Source organism: Anabrus simplex, chromosome 13 (genome assembly GCF_040414725.1).
Source record: "Anabrus simplex isolate iqAnaSimp1 chromosome 13, ASM4041472v1, whole genome shotgun sequence".
NCBI lineage: Eukaryota > Metazoa > Arthropoda > Insecta > Orthoptera > Tettigoniidae > Anabrus > Anabrus simplex.
Window position 1 is genome coordinate 50,210,720 of NC_090277.1, and position 24,758 is coordinate 50,235,477.

The 24,758-nt window shown below is 40.2% G+C and overlaps 1 protein-coding gene across 1 annotated transcript in view; it reads right to left on the minus strand.

Annotated features, from left to right (window-relative positions):
• Positions 1 to 24,758, minus strand: part of LOC136884791 (neurobeachin-like protein 1) — a 128,465-nt gene that overhangs the window by 100,582 nt on the left and 3,125 nt on the right. Inside the window, exons 2-4 of the mRNA XM_068230034.1 lie at positions 23,855 to 24,007; positions 23,129 to 23,139; positions 2,995 to 3,082 (exon numbers count right to left, since the gene is read on the minus strand). Coding sequence (XP_068086135.1) covers positions 2,995 to 3,082; positions 23,129 to 23,139; positions 23,855 to 24,007 — 252 coding nt within the window. The remainder of the gene's footprint in view (positions 1 to 2,994; positions 3,083 to 23,128; positions 23,140 to 23,854; positions 24,008 to 24,758) is intronic.

A 24,758-nucleotide genomic window follows, 5' to 3' on the forward strand; every position in this document is an offset into this window, starting at 1 on the left:
TCTTAATTTTTGTTTAATGGTAACTTTTGCGGCAACTTCCCTGAATTTAAATCCGTATTATTGTGATACTTAAAATCGTGCTACTCCATACGAATACGAATGTGAACATGAACATTGGGCAATAATGTGAAGATATTTTGAAGCTCACAAATATTTCAATGTTATGATTTTGAATTTTCAATTTATTATTTATTTGTTTTGTGCGATCTATGATTGTTGTCCATATTTATTTCAATTGTATTTCTTTGATAACTTCATTCTCATTTTATTTTTGGATTTTTATTTTGTGATAATATAATTCGGGGTTGTTTTATGGAATAAACTCATCTTACCCCATATTAGTGTTTCTCATTCGATATAAACCTCCTTTATTCCTGTCATATACTTATAGTTAAGTGACAAACTTCGACATTTAGACTTACCCTCGAAATCAACCCATTTCTCTGCCCAACCCTGAGTTAGTCGGATGTTTAATCAGGAATGGAGGCATCGTCCCAGATGGTTATTACCCCTGGGTACGGTACAGTATATAAATTATAGAATTAGAGTACGCGAAGCCTTATCTGACCCTGTAAAAATTAAGTGGGGAATTCCTCAAGGCAGTATTATTGAACCTTTATGTTTTCATATATATATAAATGATATGAGTAAACAAGTGGAATCAGAGATAAGGCTTTTTGCAGATGATGTTATTCTGTACAGAGTAATAAATAAGTTACAAAGCAACTGTAAAGTAACCTCGATAATGTTGTGAGATGGACAGCAGACAATGGTATGATGATAAATGGGGTTATAAGTCTGCTTGTGAGTTTCGCAAATAGGAAAAGTCCTCTTAGTTTTAATTACTGCGTTTATGGGGGTGAGAGTTCCTTTTGGGGATCATTGTAAGTATCTAGGTGTTAATATAAGGAAAGATCTTCATTGGGGTAATCACATAAATGGGATTGTAAATACAGGGTAGAGATCTCTGCACATGGTTATGAGGGTGTTTAGGGGTTGTAGTAAGGATGTAAAGGAGAGGGAATATAAGTCACTGGTAAGACCACAACTAGAGTATGGTTCCAGTGTATGGGACCCTCACCAGGATTACTTGATTAAAGAACTGGAAAAAATCCAGAGAAAAGCAGCTCGATTTGTTCTGGGCGATTTCCGACAAAAGAGTAGCGTTACAAAAATGTTACGAAGTTTGGGCTGGGAAGAACTGGGAGAAAGAAGATGAGCTGCTAGACTAAGTGGTATGTCCGAGGTGTCGGCGGAGAGATGTCATTAGTACATTAATAAGCTTGAATGGAGTTTTTAAAAGCAGGAAAGGTAATAATAATAATAATAATAATAATAATAATAATAATAATAATAATAATAATAATAATAATAAGGTAAAACAAAACATAATATAACATAACAGAACATAACAAAATCATAATAAAAAGTGTCTATCTAAAAATCTTAAAATATGGCACTGCACTACAGTGGTGAAACTGGAATGCCCATATGCAAATGAATGCCTGGTACTAAACTATAGATTAGATAAACTAGAGGTACTAGAAAGGAGAATTATGAGAAAAATCTTACGCCTTGTGAAAACAACATAAGTATAGAAATGAAGATCTAATCATGAAATATACAGGGACATAGAAAACATAACAGAAACCATAAGAAAAAAGAGATTGCAAATTTTCGGACATATTTACAGAATGGATGATTCCAGATTAACAAAAAGGATTTTCAAGTACCTTTGGGACAAGAAGTAAAGAAGGATTTAGAAAGGAATCATATAAGAGAAGAAGAAACTATGGACAGAGAGATTTTTAGATGCTTGCTTGCTTGTTTAAAGGGGCCTAACATCGAAGGTCATCGGCCCAGAGATTTTTAGAAGGAGGGTAATAAGTATGGAAGGATTCCAAGAAAGACTGAACAAGAAGCCTGGTGCGAAGTGGTCTGACGGCAGAAAGCAACAGCATAGTGAAAGGATGAAAGAATATTGGAAGGAGCGGAAGAGAAAACAACACAGTATGAAGAACTGAATTGAATTTGGCACGCGGTCCTTAGGCAGGTCTCATCCGATAGAATAATAATAATAATAATAATAATAATAATAATAATAATAAAATGAAAATGAAAATCCACAGCCTGTTTCCAGTCATTCGATCAGGTTAGGGATGGAATGAATGAAGCTCCCATCTAGCGCCGAGGATAGGAATTATGCTGGCTGCCGAACCCTGTCGCACTCCGCTGGGGCAATGGCAATGATTAACGAATGACAGATGAAATGAGACGATAATGGAGAGTGTTATAGGAATGAAATATGGCAGGCAAAATCGGAGTACCCGCAGAAAAACCTGTCCCGTCCCCGGTTTGTTCAGCACAAATCTCACGTGGAGCGACCGGGATTTGAACCACGGAACCCAGCGATAAGAGGCCGGCGCGCTACCGCCTCAGCCATGGAGGCATAATAATAATAATAATAATAATAATAATAATAATAATAATAATAATAATAATAATAATAATGCAGGTCTTTTGATTTGACACCCGTTGGTGACCTGCGCGTCGTAATGTGTATGCAATGATGATGAAGACGGCACATGCACCTAGACCCGTGCCAGGGGAATTAATCAATTATGGTTAAAATTCCCGACCCTGCCGGGAATCGAACCCGGGACCCCTGTGACCAAAGGCCAGCACGCTAACCATTTAGCCATAGAGCCGGGCAGGTAATATGAAGATAAAATTGGAATTCAAGAGGACAAATTGTGGCAGATATTCGTTTCAACCAGTAGGATTTGGGTACTTGGATAATTTACCAAGGAAGATGTTCCATAAATATCGAAATTCTTTGAAATATTTGAGAAAATACTAGGATTTGACACCTGGCTGACAGTCCTAAATTCAGATCAGTGCTGACTGATGACGATTGTGATGATGATTAATTGAGGTCCTTTTCATCCACCTGCGTGCCCCATAAAATAATTTAAAGATCTGTATATCACTTACTGGGTCTCAGGTACCAAGCTGAGGTCTTCTTCAGTCAGGTTATCCTCCCCGGTGTCTCGCCGGATAGCAGCTGGGATCTCGAAGACGGCTTGAGGCAGCATCTGCGCTTGGGTGATCTTCGACAGCCATCCTCCAGGAATACCTGCCAGGTAGTCTGGTTCTAAACACACTACTATGTGAGCATTTCTACTACACCATGCACATGCGCACATGCTTCATACAAGCCATACAAAATACAACAGTTCATTGCGTAAGTAAAGTATTAGGATTGACTGAAAAGAGTTTTGAAATAATTAATGTTCTAGTCATTTGTCTTATGAGTCACTAGACAACAAAGGATTTTTGCTATTGGCAATATTATAAACATAGGGGAAAGTCGGAAGGTATCGGACAGTTTAACTTTTCTGCCATAATTTGTTTATGGAATAGGAAAAAAATTCATGTAATGCATTTTATAAGCATCTATATTCTTGTATCAACGTACTCACTAGAATATATTTAATCACAATTAAAATCACGGACAATATTAACAAATTAAGGAGGTCATTACACTTTCGTAGGTTTGAAAAATGGAGGGTGGTATCGGACGTCAATCTTTTTTTAACAAAAATTTATTTTTTTCACATTCAAAATAAAAGAAATTAACGTTTAGCCATTCTGCAAATATCACACTCATTAGCGTTGAAGATTCTTGATGGACTAAACAAATATTTACTCACAAGATCATTTAATTTATCAGAAATATGTCCACTTGCTCCTTGTTGAAGCCTACTGCTCGCTGCAAGCTGATAGACTCAGCCGTCCTCAAACGGAGGCCTTAATGCCTCTTCAGAAAATCATAAAAAGGGTCTTTCCTGCCATCATTTTAGTTTTATTAAACCTATGTTCAGCTCTCAATTCCTCAGCAAATTGATATACAAGTTTTAAAAATTCTGTTTTGATGAGTGGCATGAGCTGACTGTCGGGGCCTTGATATGCATGTACAGGTCATTCTCTTCTTCATCTGAGAATGTTCTCTGAAAAGTCTCAATGTTCGCCGTACACGCTTTTATTGGAATCTCTTTACCAGCTTCAAGAGCTTTGCTTCTATCATCTAACGTGCTTTTGTGGAACAGAGGAACATTGACTGGCTTCTCTAATACTCATTCTATTGTCCCTGACACTATTCACGGCTAATATTATATTGCTTTCTTCCCATTATCCTCGTATCTTCCCCGTGCTTACCTAAAACAAAGGATAGTACTATCGGTAACGCGGACGGAACTGCAACCTGTGTGCCCGATACCGCACGCCAGTTCCGTGTCCGATACCGCCTGAATGACTCCCTTAAGAAACAACGGGAACTGAACGAGAACGTTCGAAAAGAAACTGATTCTAAACCCACGATATTACAGAGTAAGGAATACTGCTTCTGCTAATGTACTTAAATTTCAGTGCAACTTATCCTTGTTGCTGCTACTTCTTGGTAAAAGTAAATCCGTGCCGGCCAAAAATCACACAAAGGACAAAAGTACACCACCACTCATAAAAGACCCTGCCTTTCGACTGAATAGGATGCACCCACCCTTCAAACATGCAGGCGGACCTGAGAGTAGCTAAACAGGTTCTGCCACATGCTGCTAACAAAGACATCTGTGAATTGTCCGATACCAGCCGCCGTCCGATACCTCCCGACCTTCCCCTATTTCAAGACATATAAACTATATTTATATATACATTGTGTTGTACATTCTGCATCCGTTCTTCAAACAGCGATACCCGTGTGTTTCGCTACAATAAAATTCGCAATGGGTTTTAAGAAACATGTTCAACGATAAATATATCCCTTTCAGACCGTGTACGCACAATTGTGCGGGTTCGTATTTTAGTTATCCCTGACCGTATTTGATGTTTTTTCGGCGCTAGACCGGACTGCAGTGATTGTGCAGGACACGTGGCGTGTATTTCAATTGATTTTAGTATGCGCTTGACCGCCAGGGCGAAGGAAGAAGAGTTTAAAAATCACAGTTGATCGGCGAGATGGCAGGAAGCAGTAGTGCCGAAAATAAGTATTTATTTATTGCGTTTATATTAATCTAGAAGCTTTACTGAATACCGGACTATATTCAATGAAGTGTGTACATTGGTTAGTGAACGTAAATTTTGAAGCTACACCATCGTACGTGATACAACGAGGTTTTGAATTTTGATACGCACAATTGTGTGGGTGCTGTTTTTTGGATGTTAGTTTTTATTTTGTAAAATAAACTATCAATATGTGTATTGAGGAGCATTTTAGTCAGTTTTTGACATACAAACAAAAATTCACATCTCCAGTTTTCTTTCAGGTCTGAAAGGGAGGGTGTCCCAGGGGGAGTGTTCAATATTCATCCTCTTGCACTCAGCGCGCCGATCTATCGGTGCGAGAGGTTATGGCGAGAACGTTCACGGAGTCGATACATCGGCTCTGTCCTATTTATTGATTTTAGTCATTTGTGTGTCTGTTAAATTGTGACAGTAACTTAAAGCATTGAATCTGCATCTAACTCAACAGACAGATCCACCAGCCCTACGAAACATTTTTATTTTCGAGAAATGAAATCTGTTGACCGTGAATGTTTATGTTGTTGTTGTTCGAAGGTGTTATTGCGTGGATCTGTTTTTGGTTGGCTTTGAATACAAAAATTTGACCTTGATATCAGTTTAGCCGGGCTGAGTGGCTCAGACGGTTAAGGCGCTGGCCTTCTAACCCCAACTTGGCAGGTTCGATCCTGGCTCAGTCCGGTGGTATTTGAAGGTGCTCAAATACGACAGCCCCGTGTCGGTAGATTTACTGGCACGTAAAAGAACTCCTGCGGGACTAAATTCTGGCACGTCGGCGTCTCCGAAGACCTCAAAAAGTAGTTAGTGGGACGTAAAACAAATAACATTATTATTATTATATCAGTTTAGAGTTTATTTCGTTTCTTTGGTATATCGTCTGTTCACTGTACTTCCCGTCCGGCTCCATGGCTAAATGGTTAGCGTGCTGGCCTTTGGTGAGAGGTGCCCGGGTTCGATTCCCGGCACTAAATGCCATACGCCATTTCATTTCACTGTACTTCCCGAACTATAATTATAATTCTTTTCATTACTCCGTTGTTGCATGTCCTTGCATCATCTTTTTCTCGTAATGGCTGTGCAATGTTCAAGGCTGACTGATTCCGATATCCTTGAATTTTCAAATGATTTAGACAGTAGTAGAGACCTTTTTTTTTTGTCGAAAGTTATTCCCGTTATGTGGGAAGTGACGATTTCGATGACAGTCACGTGTACATTGAATAATTTTGTGTCATATTTTATAAGTGAATTGCAGCACACACTTCACATTGACATCAAGTTATTCATAATTAAATATTCTTTCTCTCAGATTTAAGAGTACCGAGCTCGATAGCTGCAGTCGCTTAAGTGCGGCCAGTATCCAGTATTCGGGAGATAGTAGGTTCGAACCCCACTGTCGGCAGCCCTGAAAATGGTTTTCCGTGGTTTCCCATTTTCACACCAGACAAATGCTGGGGCTGTACCTCAATTAAGGCCACGGCCGCTTCCTTCCCACTCCTAGCTATTTCTTGTCCCATCGTCGCCATAAGACCTATCCGTGTCGGTGCGACGTAAAGCAACTAGCAAAAAAAAAAAAAAAAAAAAAAAAGAGATTTAAGAGTAAAGAAGAAATACGCAATAATATCTGATATTTCTGCCATCGAACATTATTTTTTACTTTTCAAAAATTATTTTCAAAGTTATATAATTTTTTTATTGCTTTGTTATAACTTTATCTAAGGCTCACCAGCTTAGAACCGCTATTTAATATTCATTTGTCATTGATTAGTTTCTAGTATGACGTACCAATGTCTTCGTTGCTATGGTACCGGTAATCAACAAGTTGCTATTGACATTGGACGTCGGTGTGTTATGGACATTGCAATTAAGGTAGTTCAATGTCGGTATAAATGTTTCTTTTTTCTATATCCTTCTTTATGAGTGTGTATGAAATAATTTTTCTAGTGACAGAGCCATTGGTCTCGATACGTTACGTCCGGCTAGTGACAAAACCATTGGTATGTAATCAAGCAAAGCCTCTATTTCTTATTCATCTTACATCATAAGTCGCGTTATTTCAAGATTGTTAAATCATGGCTGGCGGTGGCACGAATGGATTCTGCCATTGACTGAAGATTTACTCTATGAAACGTCACTCCCATAATTCAAGACAGCGAGATGTTCTGTTTTGAATTATGGGAACGATATTTCATTGGCGTAATCTTCAACCAATGGCAGAGTCCATTCGCCCACCGTCAGCCATGGTTACTATGTTATTTATACTGGCGAGCCTTATGTAATATTATACCACTGCCTTCGTAATGTACAGGCCGCACTGTAGAAAGCGCGCCAAGCCAATCAGCTGATCAATTGAGGCGGGCTAAGCGAATGTTACACACTGTACTTGTGAATGTAATCCACAAGGATTGGGGGCATTCTTGCGATACTTGTGACCGTTGAGAGACAAAAATTTATATTTAATTATATTGCATGTTTTTTCTTTAAATTTTTCACATCAGGATTTACGTTAACAGCTGTTATTAAAATAATGAGACCTCATAGTTTTGGTTAGGCATGGTATCTAGTCGTGGTGTGTAATGTAAATTCAAGGGACGTAATAATTCTCGTGTAATTTATTAATTCAATTGTTATCGTATAAGACGTGTTTGCGGAAATATAATGTGCTACAAATTTAAATACAGTGTGTGAAAGTTCACATTTGTCACAATGCTAAGAACTTGTGCGTACCACGGTGAAAACACAACTATACAAGTAAATATACATTAATATTTTCATTTTCTCGTATGGGGGCAGGTTACCTTTATGAAAAACGAAAATACCAACCGAAAAAATACCTGTTACGAAGTATAAAGGTGTACGGTTCAGTCATTTTCCAGAACTGATGATGAGTTCTGCTTGTTACTTTCTTGTTACACAGATTTACAGCAGAACATTCTTTTGTTGAGCCAGAAAAAGTATAAAAGTGGACAGTAACCAATGGAACCTGCATATGGTTATTTCTTGGGTTCGTAATGTTGAGTACACGCTGCCTTTCCTCCCCGAAATGAATGCGAGTAAAAACCATTCCTCGGCAGTTTCCGTGAATGTGGGAAGTAACTATTTATGATCATCTAGAGGTATGAAAGTAAAGTTTATTATTGCACGTTTGTTGTTCCATATTTATATTAATGCATAATAGGCTAATTATTGACGAGTAAAACACTGAAGCTTTGACCGCGTAGATCGCACTTCAAACTTACTTCTCCCAAAATTACACAGACCTGACTTACGAGTTATGATGCGATTACAGGTTTTACTGATCTCACCTGCAATATTAATGCAACTTTTGTGAATATTTCGTAATTACAAGGTACAGACGCATCATGTCTTTGCATTACACGGTTCGGACGGAGGAAACAGTTCGCCTCTTTGCGTGACGTCATCGGAGGTACAGTACGGCCTGTACATCATGAAGGCAGTGATTATACCATTGCTTTACCAGTACTAATACGTCCAAGGTACAGCCATTTCTGAAATGCTCACCGTTCCCTATATTCGTGTGTTTTATTTTAATGTGTGTAAACTGTTTACGTGTTGATTTTTGGTAATTTACTTTCAAAATCACAAAAAAAAAAAAAAAGTTCGAGGTACTTTGAGCAAATCCCTCGTATAGGCTGAGTGCAACGAGGGTTCAGGGATATGACAGGAACGATCATTCGAAGCAATAAAACTTCATATGGACGTACGAGGTTTGTCCGGAAAATACGTATAAAAGTTGAATAATAACTTTATTTGACAATTATTCAGGTATTACAATATGGTCTCCTTCAAAGTACTCTCCCTGAGACAAGATGCACTTCTGCCAACGCCGTTTCCACTGTTGATAACATTGTTGAAAGTCTTCAGTTGTGATGCTGTTCAGTTGCCGTGTCGTTTCTCCCTTGATGGCTTCCACATCATCCAAGTGCCGCCCCCGAAGCACCATTTTGCATTTCGGGAACAGGAAGAAGTCACAAGGGGCTAAATCGGGTGAATAAGGCGGGTGGTCTTGCACGGTGATTGAGCTTTGGGCCAAAAACTCACGCACAACGAGCGACGTGGGAGCGGGCGCATTGTCGTGAAGGATCCACCTGCCCCCTTGTGCCAAATCCGGTCGAACTCGGGCCACACGAGCTCTGAGACTTGATGTTGATGCGCTGTTCCTCAATCAGAGAGAGCTCCATACCGACGGCAGGTTAAAACGGGTAACTTTCAACAAGCAGCCGCACACTGCTACTGACACGCAGAGCTCTCCGACTCGAACTGAGCGTTGAGAAGATTGGCGACAACAGCAGTGCCACCTGGTGGCGCCTCCACGATACGTGATACGTCACCCCGACGGATTTATACGTATTTTCCGGACAAACCTCGTATGTCCTATTCCGAATCGTTTCCGCGAGAGAACACATTTAATGTATATTTGTTCTTAGGCTAGTAGCGCGGAAGTATGTGTCTCACTCACCTAACTTCTTTGACGTTTTGAAATGGGTACAAGTTTTCCGCATTTAATGTTCGCCATACTCATGTTCGTGGGACAATGATACGTGCAGAAAGTCGCCGTGTATTGGTAGTAGGACTACGCTACACCATTTCAACAATATGTTCCTGTTCTTGCACAGGTTGTGAACAGTGTTGCCAACTTAGCGTATTTTCCGCTAAATTTGGCGGAATTAGAGGACTGTCGGCGGAGAAATATATCATTTAGCGGACAGCGGAATTTTTGGCGGAGTTGTAGATTTATTATAGCGGAATTTAGTGTTTTATCCATTTTACGTTCATTTTAAATTTGTACTCCAATCTGTCTCCGAGCTATTCCGTATTTCTTGTCAGGAGCTAGCAGTCACATGAGGAAAATAATTATGTTATTTGTATGTGATGTTATGAGATCATGGTATCATAAATTTCTTGCGCGAGGAAAGGGTACTTATCTCTTAGTTGACGAATGACAACAGATAATGACACTCTGTGAGAGTAGCATTTTTATGCCATGAAGGAAGATCGTTTAATGAACTGGCCTGTTTTGTGTGTGGCCCTTGAGGTAGGGGATTCACCTAGTTTGCAGCCGGCATTAAAACGCCTACAAGTTTTAGCTCGTCGGCTCGCAGGCAGGGGGTTAATCCCAGTGAAACTCACAGATCAGGTGAGTTCGGACATTTACTTTTATTATTATTATTATTATTATTATTATTATTGCTCATTTTTGTTGCTCATTATTTGATATCGGATTTCTTGGCGGAATTTCAGGGGATTTTTAGTAGTATTTAGCGGACCTTGAAATTATAAGTTGGCAACACTGGTTGTGAACTACATGTTCCGAAGGAAAATGAGACCTTGAAAGATTACCTGTTTCACGCAATGTGCGGAAAACTCTGGTAAACACTCTACGATCAGGAATTCGACGTGTCGGAAAGCGCCGGCGGTATTCCTCTACAGCAGCAGGAGCACTACCATTGCATAAGCCGTAAACATACCTACACCATATCTGCATATTCTTCATTAGTGTAGATGTGTGGGATTTTAGCCAGAGCGTGTATTGTTGGGAGATCAAAAGAATGCACATGCCCGGTGAGGCACGGGGCGAAGGGGTTTTCACCAACAGAGCCCGTGACGCAGTGGTTACCATAGTAACTCCCCTACTACCCAGGCAACTTTATATTATCTTCTACTAGTAGCTCTTCGCTCTTGTCAGTTGTAATCCAGCAAACTGCAAAGTGTGAGTCAATATTTTCGTGTAGCAGATAAGAGCCGATCTGTCTGGGCAGAACAGGAAGTTCGTGCTTGCAGACCACATTCCTCATTCTTGCATTCTTCTCATCTCCACACAGTACAAACACAGTCAACCGATGCTTCTCTCTGATACATTCTCAGTCCTTCATACTACTTCACTCACAACACACTATGGACAACTGCGAGTTCAACGGGCTAGTTTAAGGGAATCAGGAAGTGTGATAGGCTCAAAATGCCAATTTTCGTTTTTGAGCTTCGTCTAACATTTCCTGAAGAATTTGGTGTATCAGTTATTGTGCTGAAGTTATATTGGAGGCAATCAAATTAGGTTTAAACATAACTCTGCACGCTCAGTATCATTAAATGTCAGCTACCAGTCAAACATTCCTTTTGCATTTTCTGTAAGCCATATTTTTTGAAACTTTGTGTATCCTTTTTTCAGAAATTATAACATCAATGTATATGAAACTTGGCAGTCTTTTAGACACTATATAGATCTACTTGTTGAAGTAAATTTAGTCGGATGTCTTGATTAGTTCATGGAGTACTGAAAATTTTACAGAAAATTTCAGTTTTCAACTAGGATGTAACAAAATTCTCTACTCTTGTAAACAATAGGACAATAATTTTACTTCAGCAGCTCAAGAAAGGTTTATATGTTATGCATGTAGCATTTCTCGGGTTTGGTTTGAGTATTTTTTCAGAAAAAGGTACATCAATTAAGGACATTTTTAACAATATTAAAAATATTTGTTTTATAATGTTTTTCTGACACAAAATATTAAACATAGAAGCTTCATATTCTATCCAAATAATGATGAATATATTCTGAATATATCAAAAGAACATTAAAGGAAATGCCTCTTTTAGTTTCTGAGGTATGTAATTAAATATCGGAAGTAAATTTTTTTTATCGTTTCACACTTCCCAATTCCTTTAATGGCAGAAACACATCCCGAGCAAAGAGGTTGAAAGCAACGGGGTAGGTTGGGCTAGAATGAAACGTCAAATATGTTGGGTGGGTAAGACACATTCGTGCGCACCACTAGGCCAAACAAAGTACATTAAATATATTCTGTCTTGGAACCACTCGGAATAGGGCATGTATGTCCCTATGAAGTATTTTACTTCAAATGATTGTTCCTGTCATATCCCTGAATACTGACAATTCCTCCTGGGACACTCTGTATATATTACCAATGAAACGGGCTGTGTTAGATGGTACTGTAATATTAATAAACATGTTAATCAGGTCCATTGTTTTTTCAAAGAGTCAAACTCCGTCCAGTAACATACAAACAGTACCTTCGAACATTACTACGGAGTGACAATTAAAATTGAATGCCTGCCTTAGCATTTAAGTACTTTTTTCTCGGAACACTTGCACCTAACTACATATACCGGTATATTGCTGGATATCACCGAGTCTGGACAGGTATCGTAAGAGATATGAATCTCTTAATATTAGGAACCTACTCCAAAATATCGCTAATTTTAAAGACTGTGCTGTAAGTCGTTACAATTATTTTTTTGTCAGATGAATTAAAAACCTAAGAGAACTGCATGTCAGGATGGGAATACAAAACTGGAACAGGTAAATCCTTCCAAATATTTAGGATGTGTATTCTCCCAGGATGGGAGCCTCCGTGGTTCAAACCCAGTGCGTCGGCCTTTCTCCGCTAGGTTTGGTGATTCAAACCCAGGTCAATTCATGTGAGATTTGTACTGGACAAAGCAGAGGCGGGACATGGTTTTCGTCCGGGTACTCCGGTTTTCTCTGTCCTTAATTCCAGCAACACTCTACAGTATCATTTTATTTCATCTGTCAGTCATTAATCATTGCCCCAGAAGAGTGCGCCAGGCTTTGGCAGCCGGTAAAGTTCCTATCCTCGCCGCTAGATGGAGGCTTCATTCAATCCATTCCTGACCTGGTTGGAACTATACTAGACTTAACTAAAGTTGGCGTCTGACAGGTAAGGTTGGAGGGAGGAGCACTGCACGTGCCATTTCACGATGTTGCCACATTCCAGCATTCCTTTCTACTTGCTCTTACCCCTCGCTTCCGGCTCACTTGTTCCCTCCTTCATTCTGACCGCTGTGATCTGTCGTAGACTACCTGGCCAGGCGGTGTCGTCCCATTTGCGATCACTCTTATACAAACAATCAGGTTCTTATCAGTGACAGTGACAGGTTTGGCAACTCCCAGCAAGACGAGCTGCCCTGAAGTTTTATCTCCATGGCAACCGCAGGCGCCCCACCCTCGTTTCCATGGCAACCACACAGCCACTCCCTTTATCCCGCCTCGGCAGGCAGTAAACGGACCTCCCTCTAAGAAATGTCAGATGCCAACTCTTATTATTAGCAGTATAGAAACAGGCTGTGGATTTTCATTCTTCCAGGAAGTGAATCAAGATGTAGCAAAGCTAATGCAGTGAGCTCTTAGGGGCGATCAATAGTATTCTGTAGGACAGAAGTCAGTTCCCGGATGAAACTAACCTTACACCGGTCTGCTTTCAGACCACCATTGCTGTACGTTTTTTTTTGCTAGGGGCTTTACGTCGCACCGACACAGATAGGTCTTATGGCGACGATGGGATGGGAAAGGCCTAGGAGTTGGAAGGAAGCGGCCGTGGCCTTAATTAAGGTACAGCCCCAGCATTTGCCTGGTGTGAAAATGGGAAACCACGGAAAACCATTTTCAGGGCTGCCGATAGTGGGATTCGAACCTACTATCTCCCGGATGCAAGCTCACAGCCGCGCGCCTCTACGCGCACGGCCAACTCGCCCGGTCATTGCTGTACGGAAGTGAAAACTAAGTGAACCCAGGATATCTTATTCATAAGACGTGGAAGTAGCGAGAATGATGGCTGGTACAAAGATATGGGGATACTCGGAATGAGGAGATAAAGACCAAGTTAATAATTAACGCCGTGGTTGAAGCTGTACGCATAAACCAGCTTTGGTGGTGGGTCATGTGAGGCAAATTGAGGAAGACAGCTTACCTAGGATAATAACGGACGCAGTCATAGAGGGTAAGATAAGTAGAAAAAGACCAGGACGCCGATGGTTAGACTCAGTTTCTAATTATTTGAAGATAAGAGACATGGAATTAAATTGGGCCAGAGAACTAGTTACAAATAGAGGATTGTAGAGGCGATTAGTAAATTCTCTAAGGCTTGCAGACTGAATGCTGAAAGGCATAACAGTGAAGCCGAACCCCACCGACAAACTTTGGAGGTTGTTCATTTTTTGTTTGTTGCTATTTTGCTTTACGTCGCACCGACACAGATAGGTCTTATGGCGACGATGGGTGAGGAAAGGCCTAGGAATTGGAAGGAAGCGGCCGTGGCCTTAATTAAGGTACAGCCCCAGCATTTGCCTGGTGTGAAAATGGGAAACCACGGAAAACCATCTTCAGGGCTGCCGACAGTGGGGCTCGAACTCACTATCTCCCGATTACTGGATACTTGTCGCACTTAAGCGACTGCAGCTATCGAGCTCGGTGGAGGTTGTTCAGGAATACCTACTGAATATACAGGCTGTCCCCAAAAACACCGACAAGGCTTAGTATGTTGTGCGGGATGGCGGACTGATCGGTTTTCAAGAAGGAGCGCCTGTCCGGAAATGCACGGTTTGGGCGCTGGAGATCGTCGAAGTCTGAGAACGGTTGTGACAGTTTGTTTCGATTTGGTGTCTTAATACGGAAGGTATGCAATCCTTTAGCCATCTCTGTACTGCGGATGGACGACTTCAGCCTAATAACATTCGTGTGCATACGCTACATTCTTCCACACAGTCCTTGACGCGCATCCTACTGCGTTACTTGTGTACTGTAGTCTGCCAGTGCAGTAACAATATTAACAGCAGTGTGACATGTACCAATTCACAGCAGCGGAAATGACTGTCATGGTGCTTGCATACGGCAAAGCGGATTGCAATGGTAGAGCTGCTGCAAGATTGTATGCGGAACGTTTTCCAAACAGACGTACCGCACATCATTCCATGTTCGTGTCCATCGAGAGACGACTAAGAGAAGCCGGACAGTTCCATGATGTATGACACTGCTATAACATCAGCGGAGGATCTTATTGCTCGAGTCGACAGAGCGACTGAAAATTTTCAAAGACAACCGCACGTATTGGGTCATGTATGGAAGGCTTAGCACCGCCGATGTAGGCTCTGCAATGACGTAGCAGATGCACAGTTCGAACCTTGTTTGCAATGAGCCCGATGTGCTACTTATATTGGGTTTATTGACGACATGCGGAACGCACACCCATCTCACACTTCGATGCGCTACAGCGTCCAAGCCGTGCGTTTCTGGATGTGTGTTCCTTCTTGAAAGCGGATCTGTTTGCCTTCCCGCACAACATACTAAGCGTTGTCGGTGTGTTTTTGGGACACCATGCATTGGTATAAGAAATGCGTGGTCTCCAGTGGCTCGTTACAGAGAACCGTATTTACGCGAATAATTCCCGCATATTAAAAAAATTGAGGTACGAAATTGGGGTGCGGGTTTTATTTGCGTTAATGTTGGCATTTAATTTTTTTCAAAATGAGCCTTCCTAAAATTAGGGTACGGGGATTATTCGCGTAAATACGGTAATTGCATTTCGTTTGGTTTGTTGCCCCTAGTCAGTTTTGTACCTGCATTGCACTGAAAATAGTAAATGCTAGTTCTTGGAAAACGCCGGAGTGTCGGAATGTTGTCTCGCAGGAGTTCTTTAACGTGCCGGAATCCAAAGAAACGGAACTTTAATAAATCACCTTTTAAAGGAAAAATGCAGGCTTTTTCACTGTTGTGAAGGTATTTTCATAGAAACATGGATGATTGGGATAACAAACGAAATAAATCGTATTTAAATTATTACTTTATAACGGGGCACCGGATACCACGGGTCCCTGATACCAGTATACTCAGAAGTTATCCCTGAACAACTTTCGAACGTTTGTCAGTGGAGTTCGGCTTCACCCTGCATAAAGAAGATGTATGCACGATGGAATTAGATGAGCCTTTCTCAGAAATCCGCAAACCAGTTTTCCTTTGCGCTTCGATGTATTTCAAAGCTTCATGACTACCCAGAATTGCTTTGCAGTGCAAGTCGGAAGGAAGACGAGATGTAGAATGCCCACGAAAAAGATAGGAAATGCGAAGCTGGAACGAAAGCCTAAAGTGCGTGATCCTATGAAGTATGGTGCAAACCTCCTCATAGAGGAAGAGAAATATGTAACTTTACGATCGATATCTAAAGAGCAAATCGCGAGTGAACAACATATAACGCTTATGGCCAAGCGCACCAATCTTGATTAAGATTCGGCTAACCAGTGTGTACATAAACATGGTTTAAATTTAAGGACCCGTTAGAAGGAAGCATGGAGCACCATTCTTAATCAATGTTTAGTTCAGCATGTTTAGTTGGCAGTAGAATTAAACATTCGCGTGCCTTAGCGAAGAACAGTGAACGCGTTTCGCTGATTTCGTGTTTCTTTTGCTAGGAGGAGGAATATTCATTTCTTCTTTGCTGACAGTTCTTACTAGAAACATGGAAGAAGAAAAGAGAAGAATGTCGTCCAATTTTTCAGAATTTGGAACCGATATTTTGGCATAATTGCAGAAGCTATAATATTATTCACGTCGTGTTTAATTGGAGCTGCTGCTGTTCTGTGCATATTAGTTGTACCACCTACAATTGTTAAAGGAACGAGTGGCGTAATACCTCAATCTAGTGAGCAGTCTGTTGATAGCAGAAACATGATGATTTCTCCGCGTTGGAAATTGTAGGTTATTTTGCATTGTTTTCGGAAGAAATGAAACTGTTTCTTTAGGTAACCAAACCTTTCTACATATTTCATACCAGTAAGTTCTTCAAAAGGATCACCTCTCTTCACTATTATACATTCGCGCTCATTTCCATTCTGCTCCAGATATTCCAGATATAACAGTTCATCTTCAAAATCATCTCCAAATCTGGCAGCCATTTTACCTTGACTGCTAATCACTGTTTATGTTTGGTAACTACTCGAACTTGACTGTTCAACTTTAACCGACAATAATCAGGGATTTAAATAATAATTACGAATGATCCTCCGCAGTTTCATTTAAACAATCTTAAACTCTGGTTAGGGTAAACGAGGTTCGTGCACTTGGCCATTAATGTGCTCTCAGTGGTCCAATGTCTGTTAAATCTCAGCGATACAACATTGTTTGTGAAGAACTCTATCCGCTAGACTATGTGCTTGGAAAATATTCTAAAGGGAAGTTGCTGTGGGACTGTGATCATCACAGAATGCGGTTGTCAATAGGTCCACTAAGAAGTGGTGCACTGTACGCCGGAAGATCGCAGATGTTGTGGAACCGATATAGTTTGCATCAGCAGAAACGTGAGGGAACTGGTGTCAAATTTACGTATGGGAAACTCAAATGGTCATGAATGTCTTGTATGTCTCTCGGTCCTGGCCATTCATCAACGGATTCCTAATATTTCAGATGACCGCCTGCAAGGTTGCTAGGTAACACTGTCCGGCCACCCATCCATACCTTACATCACAGCCTAAAATGTACCGTCGCTTGAAGGACACGTAACTCCACCCTACGCGATAGTCAATGACTCCTCTGTAAATGGAACAGTACAACCAGCAAGCAGTTCATGTCAACGAAGAGAAAGAAGTTATTTTCAGACTCAGACCATGCGTGGGTAGTGAAGGGAGCTTCGAAGAGTAGCTTCCAGGTTTGTATTCCCCATCACGAAATGACAGCATCAGAGAAAATCAAGTAGAGTATTTTTGGCTGTAACATTATGAAAGACTCGTTTACTGTACTGTATTAGAATTTATATGACATTTTAAACTTTTGTATAATTACAAATTATGAATACCTTTTTCTTCTGAATGCCAATCAGGTGTTCTTCTAGAACTATTTATGTGTTTACTTTTGTTATTTTCATTCTTAGCACTGTTCGTATCATGCGAGTTATAACCATACGGTAAAACTTTTTGGAAATCTAGAATGCCGGTCAGATGTTCTATTATAACTATTTATTTTTAATGTTTTACTTCCAAACATTGTTAGGGACATGCTAGTGACAACCATACCGTAAACTTGCGTTAATTAATCTTGTGTGAGGGTTGGTGAATTAGCCACACAGCATAATTTTCCTGAGTTTCAAATCTTTTAGTCAACTGGATCGCATTTTTGACAAGATAATGGTGACGAACTGAAATAGTATAGTGTGCTGCAATCTACTGGTGAGATAGAAAATCAGCAATTCTGTTTTGGGAAAATTATGCTGTGTAACGAAGTGACCCTAGTTTACGGTATTGCTCGTGACGTTTTGAGGCACATCCATGAAGTAAGAAGGTCTATAAACATAAGACTGTGAAGCACTGTTGGCTGATATATTCCGATTTTTGGCCTACTGTCACTGTACAGACTATCTGCTCAAATCACAGTTGTTCCTAAGTCTGTACTATCCCATAGACACCGGTCCGTTCGTATCGCCATTTAGAACGCCTGGAAGGTACGCATAGCCACTTCACAGCGCGGACGGACAAGTTGCTGGCTTAATTCCTAGCCATTCCAGTGCAAGGCCATCAGTGTTATCGATGCTGCAAAGCGGGTTGTGGCCTCCCCAGGCTGATAAATAAATAAATAAATAAATAAATAAATAAATAAATAAATAAATAAATAAATAAATAAATAAATAAATAAATAAATAAATAAATAAAAAAATAAAAAAATAAATCTACTAATGTCATTCCAGGCCAATCACTTCACTGACAGCTCGAAGCATTCCGTCTAGTCGAGCAGTTCGCCTCCTTACCCCCAAGTCTTCACAGTCCAAAGTTTGCAACATTTTAAGGCCACGGCCACTTCTAACTCCTAGGCCTTTCCTATCCCATCGTTGCCATAAAACCTATCTGTGTCGGTGCGACGTAAAGCCACTAGCCAAAAACAAAACAAAAAACGCAAGCTCCTTCTGTGGATCAATCGTAAATACCGATCTCAAGATGCCAAGATCACGGCAGGGTTAGTCGGAGTTTTAAGGAGCGGAAATAAGTCCTCTCGGCACTCCATATCGAACGATGTCTTCCAAGAGATTATTATTATTATTATTATTATTATTATTATTATTATTATTATTATTATTAATAATAATAATAATAATAATAATTAAACGTGTAATTTAGTTTACTCCATTTAATGAAAAACCATTATCAAAAATAATAATCCTGGGACCTACTGATATCTTACTTATTGGATGTGCCTCGTATGAAATATAGATTTCATTTCATTGGGGGATTATTTTAGATGACATCGCATTAAAGCGAAGCTGTTCACTGACATCATTCACCATGCATCAGTCGCCAGTAACACAATACATACCACCACTGTTTCTTTTTGTGTTGGCTGCAGAAAGAAAGAAAATATACAGAGAATAGAGTGAGGTGCATAAGAAAGACAAATAGAGAATGAATGTGCAATACACTGAGATAAAGAAATGATATAAAAATTAGACAATTAAACATCTAAAACACTTAAAAATTATAGACAGTCTGTAACATAGAATGATTGGTCTCAATATAAACAAGATATAACTTATTACTTAATACTACGGAAGGTGAGATATCAGTTGCGGGTAGCGACCATGTTGCTGGACGTACTGTGTTTTGTGTACACATTTTAATGATACAAAAATTTTATATACATAATTAGTTTTCTATACAAAGGGTTGAGACTATTATTTAGTTTACGTTTGAGAAGAACTCAGTATTTCTTTTTCCTTATTTATTAATGTTTTCTTCACCTGCCAGCCAGTGTTAATTTAACAAGTATGTGATCAATTGTCTTCGTTTCAGTGCCTCAAATGTGCAACCCGCACAGTCATAACGTAGATTCGAGTAAACTCTGCGCACATAGAAATCACTCGGGTTCCCTCACTCGCCTCTTTTACGAGGCATGTAACGATGGCCTCGGTGTCTCGTCTCGCTCTCCCTGCCCGACTCGTCAACTTGAGTTGGTAGTAGAGATGACAAACGAATATCGATATATCAGAAATATCGATATTTTGAGGTGGAAATATCCATATATCGACATCGATATTTTGAGGTCCGATATATTGTCGATATCGATATTTTGTTCCCAATATATCGATATTTATGTCTAATTTAAAATTTTTGGCTACGATTTGATTCCCATTCAGCCCGTTTTTTTGGCATGCTACAATTACGAAATTTGAATTTTCATTTCGCATATTTCAAAAAATAAGTGTACTGTAAGTATGAGTTGAAAAGCTGGGTTTGGGTTGTATTTCCATATGCTTACATAATTTCAGCTTTAATAGAAACTTTACTTGATTTTACGACAGTGGAAAGTTATGTACTCACGGAGAAGATTAATTTTATTAGAAGCAAGCAGCAGACGATATATTCAAAAGAACATTTGAACAGCAGTTATGTTGATGGATATAATATGGCGTGTTTTTGTATCATTATGGTATTTGGATAGTTGTCATTGTACATACCAGTGGCGTGCAGTGAACCCCATCCACCCCAGCAATAACTTTGTATTACCATTTTCTTATTATTCCTTATAACGCTTTTTATAAAGCTTAAAAAACTGCGAACATCTAAGCCAAGCCACGTACAGCTGTCTCGACAATCCGCTCCCACTACCGCAGTCCAGCTTCTCCAGCGAGCTCGGTTTCCTTGCCGGCGCGAAATGAGCTACCCTCGGCGAAATTTAAGTCGCTTGGTTGACGCATGCACTTAAAGTTTCCTTGTACTGGGAGCGGGGCGGGGCTGAGGGCCCTCCCCCGACAGCAATTCACGGCGACAGGCCAGCTAGCTTGGGTAAAGTATGTTAGTTTTAACACTTAACACTCGAGGTGTTCAGTGCTACACACTAGAGACTACAAGAAAAAAATTAAACATTTTAACAGTATAGCCACTTGCTAATAAAAATGGAGCCAGTTTATGAAATCAATTGTAATATCGAAGAATATATTTCATTCCTGGATTTCGGCATGTATACAGTTTTTTCGTGCAATTTATTGAAGGCACGTGCAGAGTATGTTTTCCGATAGCCGCAGAAAAATATTTAGGTTGCTCAGCACGAACACAGAGCTACGCACGAAGTAAAATAATGTTGTATCTGGTTGTCTGTGATGGTGGTATATAGTGAATTTTTGTAGTGTTCTTCCTGGGGTATAGATGGAGGTTTCGCGAGTTCTGTGGCAAATATTTTCCCTCGTTTGTCGTTGAAGTGAAACGAGTGAAGCTATAAAACTTCGGTGACGGTAAAATACCAGTTAAATTTTGCTGATTCAGTTTAGATTAGACATTTTTAATTAAAAATAAATAGTAAGTCCCAGTGTATTTGTGTGAAAACCATGACTGCACGGCACTATCACAGGGTGAAACTGCAATTACATTGTTTCAAATCTACCATAGATTAAGTTATGATGGTGTTGTCACTGCCATGTATATCAGTTTGGAAATATGTGCGAGTGTGTGGTTGAAAATATTCTTGAAAGACCTTTCTCAGGTAGACCTTTCCACGAAAAAGGCAGCCTTATAAAATAGTAATGTTGACTTTAGAGAGTGTAGTGGGGCTACGACTGCTTTTACATATTAAAAAAAGTTTTTGCTGCTGGGGTAACGAATATGTTCACCGCACGCCACTGGTACATACCTAATCTCTATGTCTAATTACAAAGAAAAGTATGCAGGGTTAAGTGAATTAAATGTAAATACAATAGCCTATAATTGTTATTTTTTAGGTCTAATCTTAAATTTGCAGAATATAACATATGCAAGTTACTTTTGTCACTTTTCATGTCTTGTTTTAAAATTGCTGGCATTAACACATATAAGTTTAAGTGCTTTTTAGTATAGCTAGAGGCCTAAAATGAATTTTTTTTTTTACACACGAGGGCTGTAAATAGAGTAGTGGCAAAGTAGTCCAGACACTCGCAGGAGATCGGGCATCCAGTCGGGAGTGTTGTTGCTGTGTGGCGTTGAAGTGAAGAGTGTCAATTTCACCACTCTAAAGCATGTTTTCAAAACGTTATCAGCGTTCGTGGATTAAAATTGAGGTTGCCCGTGGCAAAAATGCATCGGAATGTTATTGAGGATTATGTGAAGCGTTTGGTGAGATTGAATTACCGGTTGCACAATGAATCAAGGCGTTTCGTTCGGGTCGGAATGAGACTGTGGATTTGCACTGCGGCCGTCCATTCCTTAAGATTAGATTGACATCGTGAGTGGTCGCGTTTCAATAGACCATCGATGGATTGTCCGGGAATTATCCGTAGAGACTGGTCTCAGTCATTAAACGGTGTGACACATACTGACGAAATATCTTAACATGAAGAAAATGGCCCCCCGTTGGGTTCCACATCAACTCAACGATGTGTACAAATGGCACCGGTATGCACTGGCTGGCATCCACCTGGACCAGGGCCTCTCAAACGCTCAAAATCTCACGCGTGTAAACTGAGGCGCAGAGGTCCTATGTACAGTGCATCGGTCCCACTCGGCTCGGCTCGGCTCGGACCAACGCTTCATCTCTGGGCTACTCTGCTAAGCTCGGATAGGATTTGGAGCGCTACGGAGGGAGATGGAGACAGGCGTAGAGAGAGAGAGAGAGAGAGAGAGAGAGAGAGAGAGAGAGAGCGCTATTGCTCCAAATCGAAGAGTAGGGGTCTGCACTCTGGTCAACCAAGCGAAGTCGTCTTTTGCACCGTGCACAGCGCAAAGCACTGGTGCATGCACCCTGAGAGGCCCTAACTTAGGCAGATACCGCAACGAAGGAGACGCATTTCTCCAGCGTATTGTCGTCATTGATGAGACGTGGGCATCAGCCTGAATTAAAGCGTCAATCGAATGAGTGGCGTCTCCCAGGTGAGCCACGTCCACATAAATTTCGACAGGAACACAGTCGGGTGAAGCTTATACTGATTGTGGCATACGAATACGCATGTTGTACCTGAGGGACAAACCATCAACAGTGACTACTATTGCCGATTTCTGGAGCCTCATATGCGTCCGGCGATGCTGCGCGAACGTCCACGTTTATTGCGAGACAGTGTCAAGCTCTTATTGCAACGGTGGCATTAGAAGGCCTTGGAATATCTTCCGTACTCACCAGACATGAGTCCTTTGATTTCGACTTGTTTCCGAAGTTGAAGGAAGGTCGCTGATTTTCTGACGTGGCATCTGTACTCCGCGCAGTAGGGCATTCCGTCGCTATCATCAACAGAGAACAACGCCTTGCCAACGGCTTCCCGACATTTGGCAAAAGGTAATACACATTGCAGGTGACTACACTGAAGAAATGTAATGCAATTGTACTTGTTAGTTAATTGAATATTGCGTTCTATCAATATTGACCGGGTCAGGAATGGAATGAATGAAGCCCCCATCCAGCGGTGAGGATAAGAAAATGTGCCGGCTGCCGAAGCCTATCGCACTACTCCTCTGGGGCTCTAATTTATGAATGATTAATGAAATGAAATGATATTGGAGAGTGTTGCTGGAATGAAAGATGGCAGAGAAAACCGGAGTACCCGGAGAAAGAACTGTCCTACCTCCGCTTTGTCCAGCACAAATCTCACATGGAGTGAACGGGATTTGAACCACGGTATGCAGCGGTGAGAAGCCGGCGCGCTGACGCCTGACCCGCAGAGGCTTCTGCGTTCTATCAATTTTGCCACTACATATTTACACTACTCGTGACTAATAAAACGTCAGAATTCCAGATCAAACATTTTGTCCTTGAGGAGCTATTCCATAATTCCTTTAACACTTAAAAGCAATGTTTTCATTAAAAAAAAAAAAAAAAAATTTCGAGATGTCTAGTGTATGTATTATGACATAGCAACCAATAGACTAGTATCAGACGACAGTTGAAGTATTCGTGGCGCTGTCACGTCTGAAAGCTATGCATTTCCGCTATTATCTTTGTAACCTATTTATTAGACCCTGGAAAAACCTTATAAAACAACAGTAGAATGATCACTTTAATAAAATATAGTACCTGGAACATGCAAAATAAAGAAACTCACCTGCATTATCTCGGAGATTGCTGGCATCAGTATGTGGATCGAATTTAAAATTGGGACAGAGTTTAAGACGCATCCGAGAGAAGTTTTCATGGTGGGAGAGCTTCCAATGACGATCGATTGGCAATCTGGAACAGAAGAGGACATTCTCAAGTAAATTATGGCTCACACTCGACAATGAATCTATTACTTTCCCAACGCAGAGCATTAAACTGAATGCATTCAACACCACACATACTCATGAATGAAACAAGAGATATGGATGAGTAATCTTCACTATGTATTAGCAGTAATAACTTCAGAAGACTTCAAGTGAATCAATCAACATTAATGTATTATTCTGTCTCATTTTTTATGAACTAAGATAGTTTTTAGATATGTTAAATGTGATATATTGTCAATGTTAAGACTTCTGAACCTACTCATAAGTAATACATTTCAATGTGGTCCGTATTGACGAATGATCACTAAGGAAGAAGGGGAAAGGAAAGTCCACCAATTCAATACCACTTAAATAAAGTCTAATTATCTTTAATAAATACTGGGGCTAGTTTCGACCCTGTTATTCAGGTAATCTTCAGCCTTAATCACAATATGGTACAAATATAATATTACATGCAATACAATCACCAATAATACACTGAAATTGGCATATCTCAGACTTGTTTATATAATACGCTTATGAGTAAAATATGAGTCGTAGTTTAGTTGTAGTTATTTATGTGTTCATCTGGAGTTACATGGGGTAACTTATCCTCGTTGTGAATAAAGTCTTGAAGTAAAACAGCACATAAGAATAAAAACACAATCACAATAAAAAAATAAAATTAGAATAACACTTTGAAAGCTTCTTCCAGTATTACGTAGGTAATACACCTG